General features: G+C 42.5%; 1 protein-coding gene across 1 annotated transcript in view; it reads left to right on the top strand.

The window, feature by feature from the left end:
* Positions 1-2,152: 2,152 nt before the first annotated feature.
* LOC121890692 (chemokine-like protein TAFA-5) overlaps positions 2,153-16,250 on the top strand; it is a 99,283-nt gene continuing 85,185 nt past the window's right edge. The window contains exon 1 of the mRNA XM_042403176.1: positions 2,153-2,780. Coding sequence (XP_042259110.1) covers positions 2,690-2,780 — 91 coding nt within the window. The 5' untranslated portion in view covers positions 2,153-2,689. The remainder of the gene's footprint in view (positions 2,781-16,250) is intronic.

The raw sequence follows: 16,250 nt of genomic DNA on the forward strand, positions 1-16,250 counted from the left end.
GTGTTAAGTGTCAGGACCAAGTGCATAAAGATGGCAACCTTGTGAGTAGTTGTAATTGGTTCTTCTGGCACATCAAACTGCATAACTACAACTGTCTCAGTGTTTCTGTTTCCTAATTAGGCTTTTATGCACACACAGTTATATTTAGTTTGCTGCTTTCCAGTGATTATGGAATAGTATAGGTTCAGTATATGATAACATCAAACATGCTCACACACCCACACAATCACAAACACACATATAGTCTTCCCACCCTAAATTCTTGTTGAGGTCAAGTCCCTGTTAATTGCTTTCCATGCAGTAGATGGATCACAGTGTTAGATAGGAGGCAGGAAGGTGTCAGTAAAGAAAAAAAGGCACTCTCCAACACACATGCATGCACACACATGCATGATATAAACAAACACACATTTGCAACATGCAAACGAAGGCATAGACATTCAAAGCATGCACACAGACACACACAGTCTGGCACACATGCCAGCCGACAGAGACTGTTATCAGCTAATTAGTGCTAGAAGCTGCAGGGGCCAACCTTATTGACACTGCAGTGACAGTTTTCTGGTTTGAGTGGCACCGTCACTCGTCCAACTATGTCATTCTGATTCAATTATAAAAACAAAAATGCTGGGATAAAACTCACAAGTACCCCAAGGAGGAAATGCAGCTTTCAGATGCAGTGATCACTTGAGCAGCCATATGGGCTATTGTGCGCAAACTGGCCAGTGTCTTCCACTGAATGAATGAATATTTTACATTTTCAGCTATTGCTACATCCCACATGAGGTTTAAACAGCATTCAAATATACATAAAACAGAAACAATGGCAGTGTTTCCACTCTGCAGGGGGGGAGATTACATGAGCTATTGTTTTGCTATCCAATATTGGTCGTGCTCCAGTCGGATTGGATTCACTCACAGGATTCTGATATCCTTTTAAACATCACACTGTGAAGGGAGCAGAAGAGGCTTTTTAAGAATTTGCAGCGGCATCAATTCTTTATGTTTGTAATATGATGAAATTTTAGGCTACATGTGTAATAGGTTTCAGGGGGTGTTGAATATTCTTGGAAAATGAGCCTGAGGCCAGGCTAACCAAAGCCTATTGCTTGTTTCAATAACTGAGAGGCTTTACTTATATGGAGGTGCAGAATTCCCTCAACAGGCATACATTTTCTTTTGCAACATCCAGGGATGAAGTGCAGTAAATCCACCTGAACTCAGCACCTTTTTTAAATTTATTTTATCTTATTTTATTTATTATATTCTTTCACATCTTATATCCCCCCCCCCCCCAACACACACACACACACACACACACACACACACACACACACACACACACGTGGACGCGCGCACCCTTTTTAGTCAAAATTAAATCTTTATGAATAAATGTAATAAAATGGGGGTAATGGGTAAATGGGGGTAAAATGCGGGTCTTTCCAACTTTGAATTATTTTGGTTCGCAGTCTGTATGATCATCTGGAGTCCACGGTTTGCTCACTTTTTAAACCTGCATTATTGGAAACACTCTCTTATAGCTGCACTATCTCATGCTTTGTCGCTGGAGGAGATTATTTGGGGGGAGTAGTGACGTAACCTGGAGCTAAGCAGATCGAAAAAAAGTCCAATGAGGAACACACACACAGTGATAGAGAGAGGTGGTATTCCTGCCTGCAACTGCATGTTCTCATCTTTATAGATTATGTGATTGGAGACCAGACTAGATAGAAGAAACCTGCGCAGACGGGTCTTTGCTCAGTTTGATGTTTTATTTGCCTTTCGAAGAAAAATCAAGGGAATTGGGCAACCACACTGCCTCTGGTTATATAAAAAAAATGTTTTCAAGAGTCACTGACGCGCACATGAAGATTATCCAGACCATGCATACTTTATGAAACTGGCAGCTCTCGTGCGTAAATGGCAAGAGTTGCATTGGACTGAATGAAGAAGGGGGGTGAGAGTAGGGGAGAGGTAGAGAGAGGGAAACCACGGCAGTAAGAGAGAGAGGGAAAGTGACGGAACGACGGAGCAGTGTAGTGAGGAACTGAGAGAGAGAGAGAGAGAGAGAGAGAGAGAGAGAGAGAGAAACAGAGAGAGAGCGGCAGTGAGAGGGAGGGAAAACGAGAGAGAGGGTCTGCAAGGCGACTTGGCTGGCAGTGTTTGCCTCTGCCTCTCCAGCAGTGGGAGAGATGTGCGTAACATGCAGCGGAGAGTGGTGATCATCATCTGCGCGCCGCAACGCCGTGGACCGCCGTGCGCACTCGAAGACGGAGACACACCGAGGGGCGCACCCCGCTCCGCCGAACCTGTCGTGAGCGAGACTCCGGTGAAGCCGACTAGAGACTCTTGAAGAAAAAGAAGTGAGGAGAAGAAGGAGAAGTGGTGTGAGGAAAGATGACAGCCCTTCAGACGGTAATTGGGGATTAATCGCCCCAGTGTTTGGAGCCACTCTGACGCACCGGCGGCGAAGCAAGCGCGCATATATATTTTTTTTTGTTGTTTTACGGAATCCACCTCTTGATCACACCTCAGTCGGACTATCAAGTGGGGATTTTGCATGAAGGGAATGAATGCTGAATTACGTGACCAACAGAATATGAGTCAGTGCGTGTCTGTGAGCTGAGGTGGAGTGTCTCTCTCCCGCTGCACGGCTGTCTCGGTCCGCCAGAAACCTTCCTGCGCCAGGATGCAGCTGCTCAGAGTTGCGTGGGCACTGACCGGAGCAGCGATCTGCTGCTTTCTTATCCTCCTCATTCACTCCCGCCTGCTCAAAGAAGGTAATCACTCAGACCGCCACTGATTTACATGTCACTTTTATGATGTTTGCACGCGCCACCACCTTCCATGTAGTTTATATGAAGTTTTCCGCAACAGTGATTACAATGCGGAATGTATCCGTCGCCTCGGCGCAACTGCAGTCAAAAATTGACTTTTTTCTTTTAGTACAGCTAAAATGAAAATCCAATCTGAACAACACTAAAGCAGAATCAATTTGAATGAACCTCAGAATCTCAGCTGTGATCTTCCTCACCTGCAATTGTGCTTAATTGAAGATATTTTCTTTTCAGAAAAAAAAGTAGCATTAAAACATCAGTTCAGTGTTTGTGCAGAGTACTCATTTGGTGTAAACGTTTTCAATAGATGGCACTAGAGTCTAGCTTTAGGGTAACATTGAGGTCAAGCGGCTCTAATGTCGTCCTATTATCTTCTATTGTGTATTCTGCCCCTTTTATGTTCAAGCCGGGGTAAATTTCAAACCCGATCATCATTCACACTCCCCCCAGCGAGGCTCAGTGCTTCAATACACTGCCCAGAGTATGTCTGTCATCATATTCATGCTGTATGGATGGCATAGCCTGCGGGCATGGCTGCATTGTGGCAAGTGGTTCAGCTTTTGGGGGGTAATTAATTGAGTTTCATTCGCTGACATTTGGCTGAGTGAATGGCATGTGATTTAATGACTTTGGCAATCAGCAGAAATCCATCAGAACGTAACTGATGTTTCAGTGTGGCAGCTTATTCCCCGTAACAAGCCATTAATTCCACCTACAATGTAGCATAATAAATACAAATCATACCTGTCTACAGGGAGATCTTCACGCAGAGGTTGAGTACACTTACTGCTCAAACTCCTTATGAAAGTCAAATAGTGTAACCCAAAGAATTACTGTACTCTATGAACCTGGCACAAGAAACAGCACTTAATATTCTCTTTATACATGTATACCCCGGGGCAAGCAGAGTCTGTTTGGCACTTAGGAATGGTCATGGGTTTTCTTTGTGCTGGTTTTCAAGAAGCATGGCTTGGAATGGCCTGCCATCCCGTCCCCGCCTCCGGCCCTGGGCAAATATTCAGGTCAAGCAGTGGCAAACAATCTCTCCTCAACGTGGTGAGTCCATGACTACTGTAGGGTAGGAGAATGTCCAGCCATACTGAGAGGGAAAGAAGAAAAAATACGTATCTGTCAGCCAAAGTTGGAGACAAAGGGTGTTCAGGATTTTGTACTGGCACATGTCCCGAAGCCTTCTTTTAGAGTTTTAATTTACTGTGGCATGCTAGCCTTTTCTACAGAGGTCAAAAAGAGGATTGTGTGGCCACCTAACAGTACAGAAAAAAGTGCTGCTCACGGCTGTGTTAATGCGAGGGACTCTCATTAGATTCAGGCCATCAGCATTGTTGAGCTTGTTGACTGGCAAGGCAATATTTTTGACCTTCACTGCAGAGTTGTTTGTCTGTATCATGTTGTGCTTTTACACCGAGGTGTTTTTCCCCTAAGCCTGCATTTTCTTGCCTGCTTTCAAACTTGACACCAAATAGCTTTTAACTTTGGGGGAATGCTGCTGCTTGCTCTGTGGCAAGAAGATGCAATTTAAGTTCATTATGGTTTATAAGGTCCCACTTGCAATCTACTTGCAAGAGAGAGTGAGAAAGAGGCACACAAAGGAGGGCTGAGAATATGCTCACTTTAGGCTACAAGAATGGCCAAGGTCAAATACAGCTGTAAGGGCTAATAACACGAACTGATAAAATGAATTCAAAGGACTGCATTAGTGAGAGTCTTGTGGGGATGAGGATAATGAAAGGCATGCACAAGGGGCCTAAAAAAGAACAGACCCCTTTTAATCTTTTCTCACATATTGGTTCATAAGCATTAAGAACATCAGGGCTGTGCAACACTCCATGTGAAATACATATACAGAAGAAAAGGAAGAGGACAAACAAGAAAAATGTATTTTTACTCTCTTCTTCATCAGGTCACAGATTTATCGTCTGTATCTGTGTTTACATATATGTGGGTGAGCTACTGCTGGTGGTGCAGATGTGCACGCAGGTGGTGAGTTATCTGAAGGTAGCCTGTCGACAGCACATATCCTGAGTTATTATCATAGTGGTGAAGGTGGGAGTGCTAGCTAGCTAGACATCTAAGAAGGTGATTTTCGCAATGGGAATGCTCACGAGGAAACAAAATGTCACCCCTCTGCCAGCCGTTAGATATACCCGAACATGCCAGTGAGTGTATTTTTGGGAGTTGTACACCTCATTGCATCAGCTCTCTTGCATAATGTGACATGGGATCTCGTGCACTGAGAAATGAGGATGCAGAGAGGGGTGGATTGGGGATGGAAACATATTAAAACATTATGCATAGGGAATGTGGATGAATTTTGCACCATAAATTTCTCACACTGTCCACTTCAATAATTCAAGCAATGGAGCAAATCCCATTTTGCTCTTCATTGGCCGAGATATTTGTCACATGGCAATAGAGAGTCTGACAGGTTCATGGAATAGTTCTTGGTAGAGGAATTCTCTGGTGAATTCATGGCTCAGGATAGGGTAAAATGCTGAAGAGTTTCATTCCAAAGATGAGATAACCATATGTTACTTACTTCTAAAACATTATTTTTGCATGATCAGCCTGGGGCTTCTTTAAAATCTAAAAGGACTATAGTTCTCTTGTAATACAATAATATAATTGTGGAATTATGTGAAAATTAGCATCATGGAGATTCCAGAGGTTTATAGTTAAATAGTCAAAATAGCAGACCTATTCCCTCTTGGTGAAGATCATTATTTGTGGAAAAATATCTTCTCAAGTGCATCAGTGTAAATCATGAAGAAATCTGAGGGCTCTCAGCTGTAAAGAAGATAAACGGAATAATCTTGAATGACTGATGTGCTTTTGCTTCTTAATGTTCTTGGTGCCATGACTAAAGTGCAACAGCAAATGCAGTCCTCTTTGATTTAACATAGAATGATCTGGGTTATTACCAGTGAGCATTAGTAGGCAACTTTGTTTAACAAAACAGATTTGTGTTTTGGGATGAATACTTTCATAGGTATCTGAGAAAATAGGCTTGAAAAGACAGAAAACACAATTTAATTTCAAGTAGATTTCAAACAAGCCAGCTCTTTTACCCATGTGGCATTATGAAGAGACTCACCAGTGAATCTCTCTACTAAACTCCTTTTTAACTGTACTCATTTTGCCAGTAGACACCGTCGCAGTTTCATACTTCAAAGAGAGGCATATTGGTAATGAGAAGTTGAAATTTTCTTTTTATTAATTCATAAAGCAATGTGTCTGCACACCCCAGTGGCCTCTCAGCGTCCTCTGCCCTCCCCCTAAACCCCCAAGAGGCCACCGGTCTGCCTGATGACTGTAGTTATTGATTCTCAGGTGAAACCACAGGGTGAGCCATAATGGGCCAAAGTGACAGACATACGTGCATTCATACACAGCACCTGACATCAGGCAACCAAAATCAGTCTTCATTTACCACAGACAGAAGCCCAGCCCTGGGGATCCTCCTTAAAAAGATATGGATTAGGCATTCTGTGGCATGACAGCTCTGCTTTGAGCCTCAGGCAGATTTGGGTCAAGCAGTGGCAAATGCTTTGTGTCATGCACGTATGTAGGTTGTAGAGAAAGGGAAGCCCTGTCATGTCTAAAGTCATTAGTTAATTACAGTATGTCAAGTATTTGAGCTCAAAGGATTTGTAACTATACCTTACAATAATCAGCACTCCCTTGATTTCTTGAGTGGCGGTGGGGGTAATCACTTCATTGTGGTCATCAGGCAGGCACCCTCCTTCTCTGGTGTTTCAATGATAAGCCTACAACACCTCCAGAGGGCTCAATAGTGACATCTGGCATCCCAGGTGTGCCCCCCACTGCTTTTACCCCTTCCTATAGATTTATGGTCACCTTGAAGCCCAGATCGGGTCCTTTCTCTTCAGCCAAACCCAATGGCTGCTACACTCGGCAGCCTCTGACAATGACCACAGTAATGCCACAATGCATAGGGAGGTAGACCACAAGACAAGGTACAGCCTGAGATTTGTTGTCATGATCTCTGGCAGAAAAATAAGCTTCTGGTCTAGATCCACCTGCATTTTCCTGTCACAGGCTGTGTCCAGTAGGCTTGATTCCCTCCTTGTGGTTGGAAGCTTTGGGAGTTGTCTTGCTGGTACGAAGGCGGTGGTATTAGAGAAGCCAGTTGTTTGGGGAGAAATGGCACAGGCATAAGTTCTCCTTTGCTCCAGGATACTTGCCAGTTGCCAGAGAACCTGATTGTGTCTCCAGGTACAGTGGCCTTTAGAAAGATTGTAAGGATGGGTAAGGCATTGGGACAACTTGTCATGAGACCAGACCCACCTCTCCTATGCTGAACCTGACCTACAATGTCTCTGTGCCTGAGAGCAGATTTTTGTTGCTCTACAGTCTCAAATGGGGTCAGCCTGGGAGCATTTGCTTGTATCCCAACATCTTGAGACTCACTTTGGTGCACTTGTATTCTTCAGTGAGGCTAGAGACAGGCAGTTCCAGTGCACCATTCCCATACAAGCTGATACTGCTGAGGCAATGCGGAAGTCCAAGCCACTTCTTTATGTAGGAGCTGATTGTTCTCTCCAGCTTCTTGACTTCGGTGATGGGAATCTTGTAGACTGTCAGAGGCCACATCAGACGTGGAAGCAGTCAGTACCACAGGCACCACAGTTTCAGCTTGCCAAGGAGTAAGGTCTTGTCTATGCTGACCAGTCCTTTGATGGTTTCTTCCCCTAATTTGTACGTAGGCTTGCATTGTACTGCCACCTCTGTCTTCTCTTAAATAGCTTCTGTCTTCCAGTATTTGTTGTCTAGCTTACACTGTTTTTCCTTGAAAAAAGCTGATGGAAAAAAGGAAACCAACATTTAATCAAAAGAAAAGTCTGTAATCAAAGGTTGTTCAGCTTGTGACTTTGCAGCTTGCCTGTCACACAATAAGTTAATAGGTGCTTTTATTTTAAGAGGTCCTTGTGGAACAATGCCTAATCAGGTCACCTTTAAAAAGCCCTCAACTCAAAGCTCAGGTCACTGCAAGAAAAAGGCCAGGCTTTGTTGCCTGTGCTCTCTACAATGCTTCGAATGCAGAATACCCTCGCTTGCAACCTTCAAGATGCGACCCCATTGCCTGCCAATGGCCATACAAATTCTTCAGGCTCTTCAGCAGGAATGGGGCCAGTTCTACAACTGCAAATTCATAGGATCATTGGCTTTATGCACCAGATTTGTCAAGCAATGGATGGTTATGTAAGATACTGCAGGACTGCTAAACAACTGTTTATATTGACAGTTGTTAGTGTTTCCTCTTTATGCCATACTATCTTGTTTTCCTATTTTTATTCTTATAGCAGAGATTTCAGTCCAATTACTCCACTCATTGTGCCATCTGTGAATGTTTCATTTTTCCATCAGAATATTAATTCAGTTTGTGCTAAAGAAGCAGAATGCTGAATGCACTTCAGGCGCAGTCTTTTAAAAGGTGTCATTGTTTGCCAACCATCACCTGCATCTAAAAGATGTAGATGTGTTTAATTACAACCAAGGCCAGAATGAACTGCAGTATGAGACTTCAATATGACTTAGAGATACAGCAGCAGAGGTGTAGTCATTAAGTATTTCTTCCTTTTTATGCATCTATTATTAATCTGAAGAAAGAAGGGATTTTAGAGAACTTAGTCCTGAAGCACGGCTTTAGGCTCAAGTGACATAAAGATAATATGCGTGTATTTAATGCCGCAGTAATACTCCTTTAGCATACTGAAGCAATGTAGATGCCACAATCACCATGTTCTACTTGGCAAATCCTTAATGATTTCAAATCCCTCACAGCAATGGTATACATAGGTAAGCAGAGCATTCCTCTGTGTGTAATCTGCTGTAAACCGATTTAAATTGAGCACAATTTATCTTTAATGGTCAGTATCAGCTGTAATCCATAAGGGTAATGCACATTAATCAATTGCTTAATTGATTCATTACTTAAAAGGTTTGTTAATTAATTCAGTTCGATGAATCAATCACAGTTGCAGCAGAAACCTGTGGTGGTTTTTCAAGGTAATCTGAACCCACTCCAAACGACCCCCTTGTGTCCTGTGTCTGGGGGCATTTTCTATCTGTGTGTGTGTGTGTGTGTGTTTGTGTGTGTTAAATCGCCAATATTTACTCATGGCACTGTTTTTCACAGTTCCTATCGATTGTGGGACAGTAAAAAGTGTGCACTATTGCACCCTGTTTTCCTAAAGTCCTATTGATTGCGTTTTGGCAGTGCTGTGGGACAATAAAAAGGCAGTGGTTGGAGTTAGGCTCTAATGAAAAGCTGGCTGTGAGGATCCTCACTGGGTTCCAGTTTTACTGGAGAGACTCATTGGCCTTTGGAAATAGTGATGTTAGAAAGACATTGACCTAACACACTTCATTCCTGCCCTTCCAACCATGAAGTGCGGTCTAAAATTCCCAGAGGCCCTACCAATCCAAGCTTGAAGACACAGAATTTAGCTACTCTGTCTGTAAAACCTTGAATCAGCAAGGACATGCAATGCTACATCTTACATCCTCAGATGCTGGTGATAAAATGTGTAACACATGCAATAGATTGTGGCACAGATCAGCAAGCTAGCACAGATTGCTAGATTGGTTTCTGTGCTCGTCCTGGTTGTTCAGCTAAGATGTGGGGAAAAACATAAAGGATTGAGTGATTTTAATAACAGCTGCTGTATCTTTAATTAAAACCTCGTGCAGTAGCCAGGAAGTGCATTCTGGTCACTGCAATCTGATAGAGCTCAGCTGTATAAATTAGTCATGTGAGTGCATGTACACACACATACAGGACGGGATAGAGGAGGAGCAGTGTTTGGCAGACATACTGAGTAAGACAAGGAGAAGGAGGGCCAGTAGTTTGAGAGGTTAGAGACTAGCAGGGCCATTTGTCTACCAGCTTGTCAGCTGGTGGGAGAAAGATTCTCTCAGATCAGCATTTTCCTCTAAGGAAGGGCGGATTCCTCTGAGTCTATTCTTGCAACACTGGCAACATGTCCATCACAGCCATCTCTCACAGAGAGGATGGTTCCTCCCCTCAGATGATCCAACTCAAGCTTATAGTATTTATCAAGATATACAAGCTTAAAGAGTGCTGATTTAAGTGAACTGAGCTGGACCCTCTGCCCCTTTATTCATAAACTAACTCTCCAGACTATTGATTCAGTGACCACCAGGGTGCTTGAGTGTGATACATCCACACATTCTTGAGGAAATGATGGGTGAGAAGTGTGCTTACCCTTCTGCGGTTTCAATTTGTGCTGTCCCGCTGTGTCAAAGGTAGAGATGAGGTCATTCCTCTGTTCGATCAATCGCTGTGTCTCTGTTCATCTAGCTGATCAATAGCTACTTAAGAAGTTTGATCTTCTTTGTGAGTGAGATCACAGTCATTTGAATGGACTGAGAAACAACGTTTTTCTCTCTTCACAAAAGCTTGGCCCCAGAGGCCATTGTGACACAAATGTGGTGTCTGTGATAACAGGCTTGGTCATGCTTTATGGATCCAATGCGTTCGAAATGTTTTTTTTTCCATTTTCATCTGACAGAAAAGTAGGTTTAATCTGACATTAGCTTGGCGATAGTGCATTAGCTTTTCGTGTCAAAGAGGCCGAATATTACCGATGCTATGCTGCTCCACCGAAACAAATTGCATGTTACTCTTTAGAAAACTAATGGAGGCTTTATCGATTCAAACAAGGCCAGCCACTTGCTTTGTCTCGGCTGTCAGATTGTGTCTAAAGCAATTTCATAAAGATCATTATTTTCTTTCTCGGGATGTCTTGCAGCTAAACAAGATCCTCCTTCGTTCGTTCCTGCCTTTTGTGCTGCTTACGGTGGCAGCTCTTATGCTCCAATTGAAAATGAATTAGAATAGAATGCCACATAATGAAAATCACTAAAAAACATTGGCACGTCACATCCCCTTAGCTTGTTGCACCCTTGAATAGATTGCTTGTGGGGTTCCAATTCCTATTTTCGATCTAACACAGTAAGAGAAAATGGGTTTAGCCCACTGTAAAGGACAAGCCATAACATTATGGGTCATAACAAGCGTTGTCGCTCATTTATCTTCTAATGTCATTATACCATGCGGAGGGAAAGGTGCTGACATGGATGTTAGTCATGCAACAAAGCGAGATAACTCAACACGTTTGCCGCACTTCTGGTGATCATCGTTGGCATAATTGAGGAAGCTGGCGAGCATTACGGTGTCAAAATGTGATCCAACAGGTTGCTTGAATAACATTATTCAAATGATTGCATGTTTTGTCTTGTTTACTCATTGGAACCTCTTGTCTTATGAAGTTGTGGAGTATTTATTAACAGCAGAATCTGTGATCCATTAAATTCAAAACACAGAGCTGGTACCTGCTATCACGCCCAAATTGATTGTGTTTTGTACTACACAGACTAAGAATAAATCATTGTAAAATATTAAGGTTTTAAGATGGTTAAAGCAGGCAAATATTTTGAATTCGTCCCTGTTGAGAAAAACAGAAAATGCTGATTTTTTTTAAGTCTTCGACATTGCCTTTTAGTGGTATTTGTTGGATGAGATTTGTGCATCTGTTGCACAAAGAGCTGGAGTTCTCCTGTATTTAGCCCCTTTTTTTTGACTGTAACATCGTTGCTGCATATAGTTTTATGCTCATGTTTACAGCTCTGTCGATACAACAGCAGGGAGGGAAAGAAAAAAAAAAGAAAAGCAAAACAGCCGGCGATTCTGCTTCATCATAATCATTACGGTCCATTCCACATGGGGGAGAGGAACTTCATTATTGTACCTGCAGGGACTGTTAAAACCAAACTCATGAATACAGAAAGCTTTCTTCTGTGGCATGTTGTTTCTTTACAGTACTGCTACTAGGGAATATTTAAAGCCACATTCTTCACTTAAAAGTAATACATGGAGTATATACACTGTGTACACAGTAATTCACAAGTTATGTTGTATATTCATGGCTATGGGTGCTAAACCAGCCGGGGTTTGCAAGGTGTCTGTTTGAGCTCAAATAGAAGTATGTATAAGGGGGCAGGTGGGTCACTGCTTTTTGAAATCTAGTGTTTCATCATCTGAGAAGTAATGTACTTTTTTCTATTTGGTATGTATTGATGTGCATTGATGTGATCTGACTCTGCCACACATCTTTCCTCTTTCATAACATTGACTTAGCTAGCCTCCTTTTCCCCTACGGTGTGTGTTCACGTCCTCCAGTATTACATTTTTCAGAGGTTATTATCACCAAGAAATTCACAGTAAGGGCATGAATCAGACGTACCCTTGATAGTGTTTCACCGCACAGTGTGAAACAAAAAAAAAAGATGGAAAAAAATCATATTTTAATAATCATATGTATTCAGCAAATGAAATATGCCAGGCTTGCACATTTGCCTTGCTGAACAGACAATAAATTATACCTTGTGCGCTGCCACATAAGCCCAAGGATAATACCACATCCAATGAGTTGAAAGGAAATAGGGCTTGTGGGATGCAGGAAACAGAATGCCCTTACTTAAATCAAACGGCGGGGAGAGGAAACATTGACACGTAGGTCCTGTTGGTGCGATTCACTTCCTGCATGTGTTCTGCTGTGCCAGAGTGCACATCTGCACAGTGAAGTTGGCATGTAAACACACAGCCTTGCTCCTTCTGCAGAGGTTCGTTGCCAGATCGCAGATAGACGTTGTGGCCACAAACGTCTGTGCACATCGTTAACATGCAGAGGTGCAGTGACAAATACAAATGCAGACATATGCATACACACGCGCGCACAGTCCTGCAAATATACACCGGAGCTTGACAGACTGTATGCACTATCTCATGTTTGCTTCAGTACATTGCAAAGCAAATTCCTGTAGCTCCAAGTCTAATTTATCAAACAGACTGTGTGAGTGTGTGGCGTGGTGTGTGCGTGTGTGAAGTTTCATCATACATTCCAAACACACACTCTTCTTCAAGATAGTGAATAAATGCTGCAAGCAAGCGTAGATGTGCACACACAGGCACAGAGGCAGCCATGTATACATATGCATGTACAGCCACAAAGGGTCATTTGCCCAAACACACACACACACACACACACACACACACACACACACACACACACACACACACACACACACAGTCGCACACACAGAGTGTGGCAGGTTCTTATGGGACTCCAGAGAGGATGAACTATTGCTGCAGAGGCCACACACATGCAAACAGTCCACACTGAAGCATACACACACAAACACACACACACAAAAAAAATACACACATTGAGGGATCACTGAAACAATCTTGTCAAAGATGGAGATGTGTGTGAACAGAAAAGGCATCTGCTACTTCTCCTACATGGCAGCGGCTTGATAACCTGACACATAACATGCACACATGCACACACACTCACACACACACACACACACACACACACACACACACCATATCCACAAACTGTTAGCATCATCTGTCATTTGGTTGCCACACACTGACAGATACAGTACATTCCAGTTATCATCTGAAGACTTGACATAATCTTGCGCACACATACACAAACACACACTTAATACACAACCTATCTGACATGTAGGCATACAAAAAGGCAGAACTGACATCATGGAGGAAGGGCAGAAGTAAAAACCAGTGACATCTCAGCCCTAATAGTGTCTGATAGGTAAACAGAGCATAGCCACCCACCTGCCTTTTGGCCCAGGTGGAACCACTTGAGCAAATTGCCTCCTTAATTGATGGACTTGAACTGGTTGTGTGTGTGTGTGTGTGTGTGTGTGTGTGACTGCTGGGGTTTCTGCCGGTGCCTGTGGCTAGGGGAGCAGTAATAGTGGAAAGAGAAATCTGTCAGCCGGTAATGAAATAATTGGCACAAACAGTTACACATGCGGGCTCCTGTGCGCACACACACACGCACACAATTACAATTTCTGATGCACATAAATACACACATGTCCACAGACACAGGCTGAAACATTCTCATAGATTCGCACTCTCTTCTGCGCACACATACACAAAACGCACACACAGCTCCAACCATGAGTACAGATAACAGCCTAGTGAAGGAGCCTGATGCACCATTTCCTCTGGTTGTAGCTACAAATGAACTAACCCAGTGGCTGAATATGGACAGACTGTGACAGCAAATGAGGCGGAAACGAACAGACGGATAGAATGTAGAGAGATGAGGAAGACGAGGGAAAGAAGGAAGGATACTCTCTATATTTATACACTGAGAGGAGAGGAGTTAAAGTGCATGAACGAGAAGAAAAAGAGTAGGATGATGACGGAGGAAGAGGGGAGAGAATGAGACAGACGGAGAGAGAGTCACAGGTTGTTGCCGATGGGTTGCTTCCTGAAATAAATTCTTTTTGGGGGAGGGTTACCATGGCAACTCAGGTAACGGCAGACAGGGATTGGTTGTGCTAGTAACTGGCACCAGCGCTGAGAGAGAGAGAGAGAGAGACAGAAAGAGAGAGAGAGAGGGAGGAAATCATCCAAATTCTGTGTAGTTTCTATCCTTGTAGGATTTCAACTCTCTTAAGATTATCCAGTTCATCTGTGAAATGAGGACCAAGATTAGTCAGATTTCTGTCATTAGCTTTCAGAAAAAGACCCTAATATATTGTGTGTGCAAAGAGTTAATCAGATCTTAAGATGCTTATCACTGTCAGTATTTTGAGAATGACATGGCAGAGGTCAAAAGTTTGGTTTAAGTTAAAGGTCCAGTGTGTAGAATTTAGTGGAACAGACTGGGCAGAAATGGGTTATGATATTCATAAGTATGTTTTCATTAGTGTAGTGCACGTGAAACTAAGAATTTTCGTAACCTTACAATGAGCCCTTTATATCTACATAGGGATGTGGGTCCTCTTCCACGGAGGCCATGTTGCACCGCCATGTTTCTACAGTAGCCCAGAACAGACAAACCAAACACTGGCTCTAGAGAGGACTTTTTGCAGCTGCTGTAGGTTCTCCTTCACGTTTGGAAGATCAGGGGTATTCAGTTGGTTGCAATCTGCAACCTCATTGCTAGATGCCACTAAATCCTATACACTGCACCTTTAATGTGCTTAATGTCAATATTACTGCCAACCAAGAGAGTCAAACACTGTCCCTCCAAAATTTGTGAATAAGTGATTTGAGTTTTGTGGATGGAATATATTTCTAAAAATAGAAAATATTCCCAGTGTTTCATAATTAACAATGTGAAAGTGGAGGGAGAGAATTTTGTTTTTTTATTTATGCAAAGCCTTACTTCAGAGTTCCACTGGTACTCATGCTTAATTTCTGAAAATTACAACCCCTTAGACATCATTATAATAGAAAGTCTCATACCAATATCCTCAGTCAAAACTTAAAAATCAAACAATATCTAATCCTAAAGCACATAACTTTATTATCATACCATACCCAGTCAGTGGTCAGTGATTTTCTCTCTTACTAGCAATTTGTATACGGTTTCATTTTCTTTAATTGTATCTTGTATTGATCGTTTTTGAGTAATACATCCATTGTTTGTGAATTCATTGTTACCTGGACTTTTCCAATGTCCTGAACTCCTAATGCGGGAGGAAAAATGACCTGTTCCACTCAGGTCAAAGGTGAAATATGTTAATGAGGCATTGCTCCTGCTGCCTGTCTGCATTTTCATCAGTCTCTGCCTCATTATTTCAAAACCTAATAAGAGAAAAGTCACACTATGTTGCAAATAAAGTTAAGATTAAATATTTGACCTGGTAAAATTGATTTGTTTTGAACTATATATAACAGTATTTTGACAGTTTTGTTGTTTTATGATCTTTATCTGTTTTTTGCTCTCCTGATCACTGATTAAGTCTTCTCCTATGCCATTACTTGCTCTGTTTTAAAAGCCAATATATAAAAAGTTGCCTTAATTAATTCTCATTCAAGCCACTGTCACATTTTGCAGTGCGTAAGGATGCAGCAGTTCAAGTCAAGAGCTGGTTACATTTACTCAACATCCTCAAAATAGCCTTATAATGGCGCTGCACAAGTACATGTGTCTTGTAGTGGAGAGGACACAGTGAGGGAGTGGAGAGAATATATGTGTGTGAGAGTCCGTGTGTAATAAGTGTGGTAGATGCAGATGTGGGGAAGCAGTGCCTGTGAAAGTCCCCTCAGGGGTCTGTGTATAAGGTTGTGTAATGTCTGTGCAAGTGCATGCATGCGCATGTGCAGGCAGGTGTTCTTCCACGCATCTCTGTGTATTCGTGTGCACTTGCCTATATGCAATTGTGCGTCATTATAGGCTCCAGTCAATGTGTGCATTCCTATTGTGTGTATATGTGTGTGCGCACCGGGAGCCTGGAACACACAGCAAGTCAATAATTAGCACAGACAGCAGGGGGAGGACGATGAGAGAAAACAAG

Source organism: Thunnus maccoyii, chromosome 23 (genome assembly GCF_910596095.1).
Source record: "Thunnus maccoyii chromosome 23, fThuMac1.1, whole genome shotgun sequence".
In the NCBI taxonomy this organism is placed as follows: Eukaryota; Metazoa; Chordata; class Actinopteri; order Scombriformes; family Scombridae; genus Thunnus; species Thunnus maccoyii.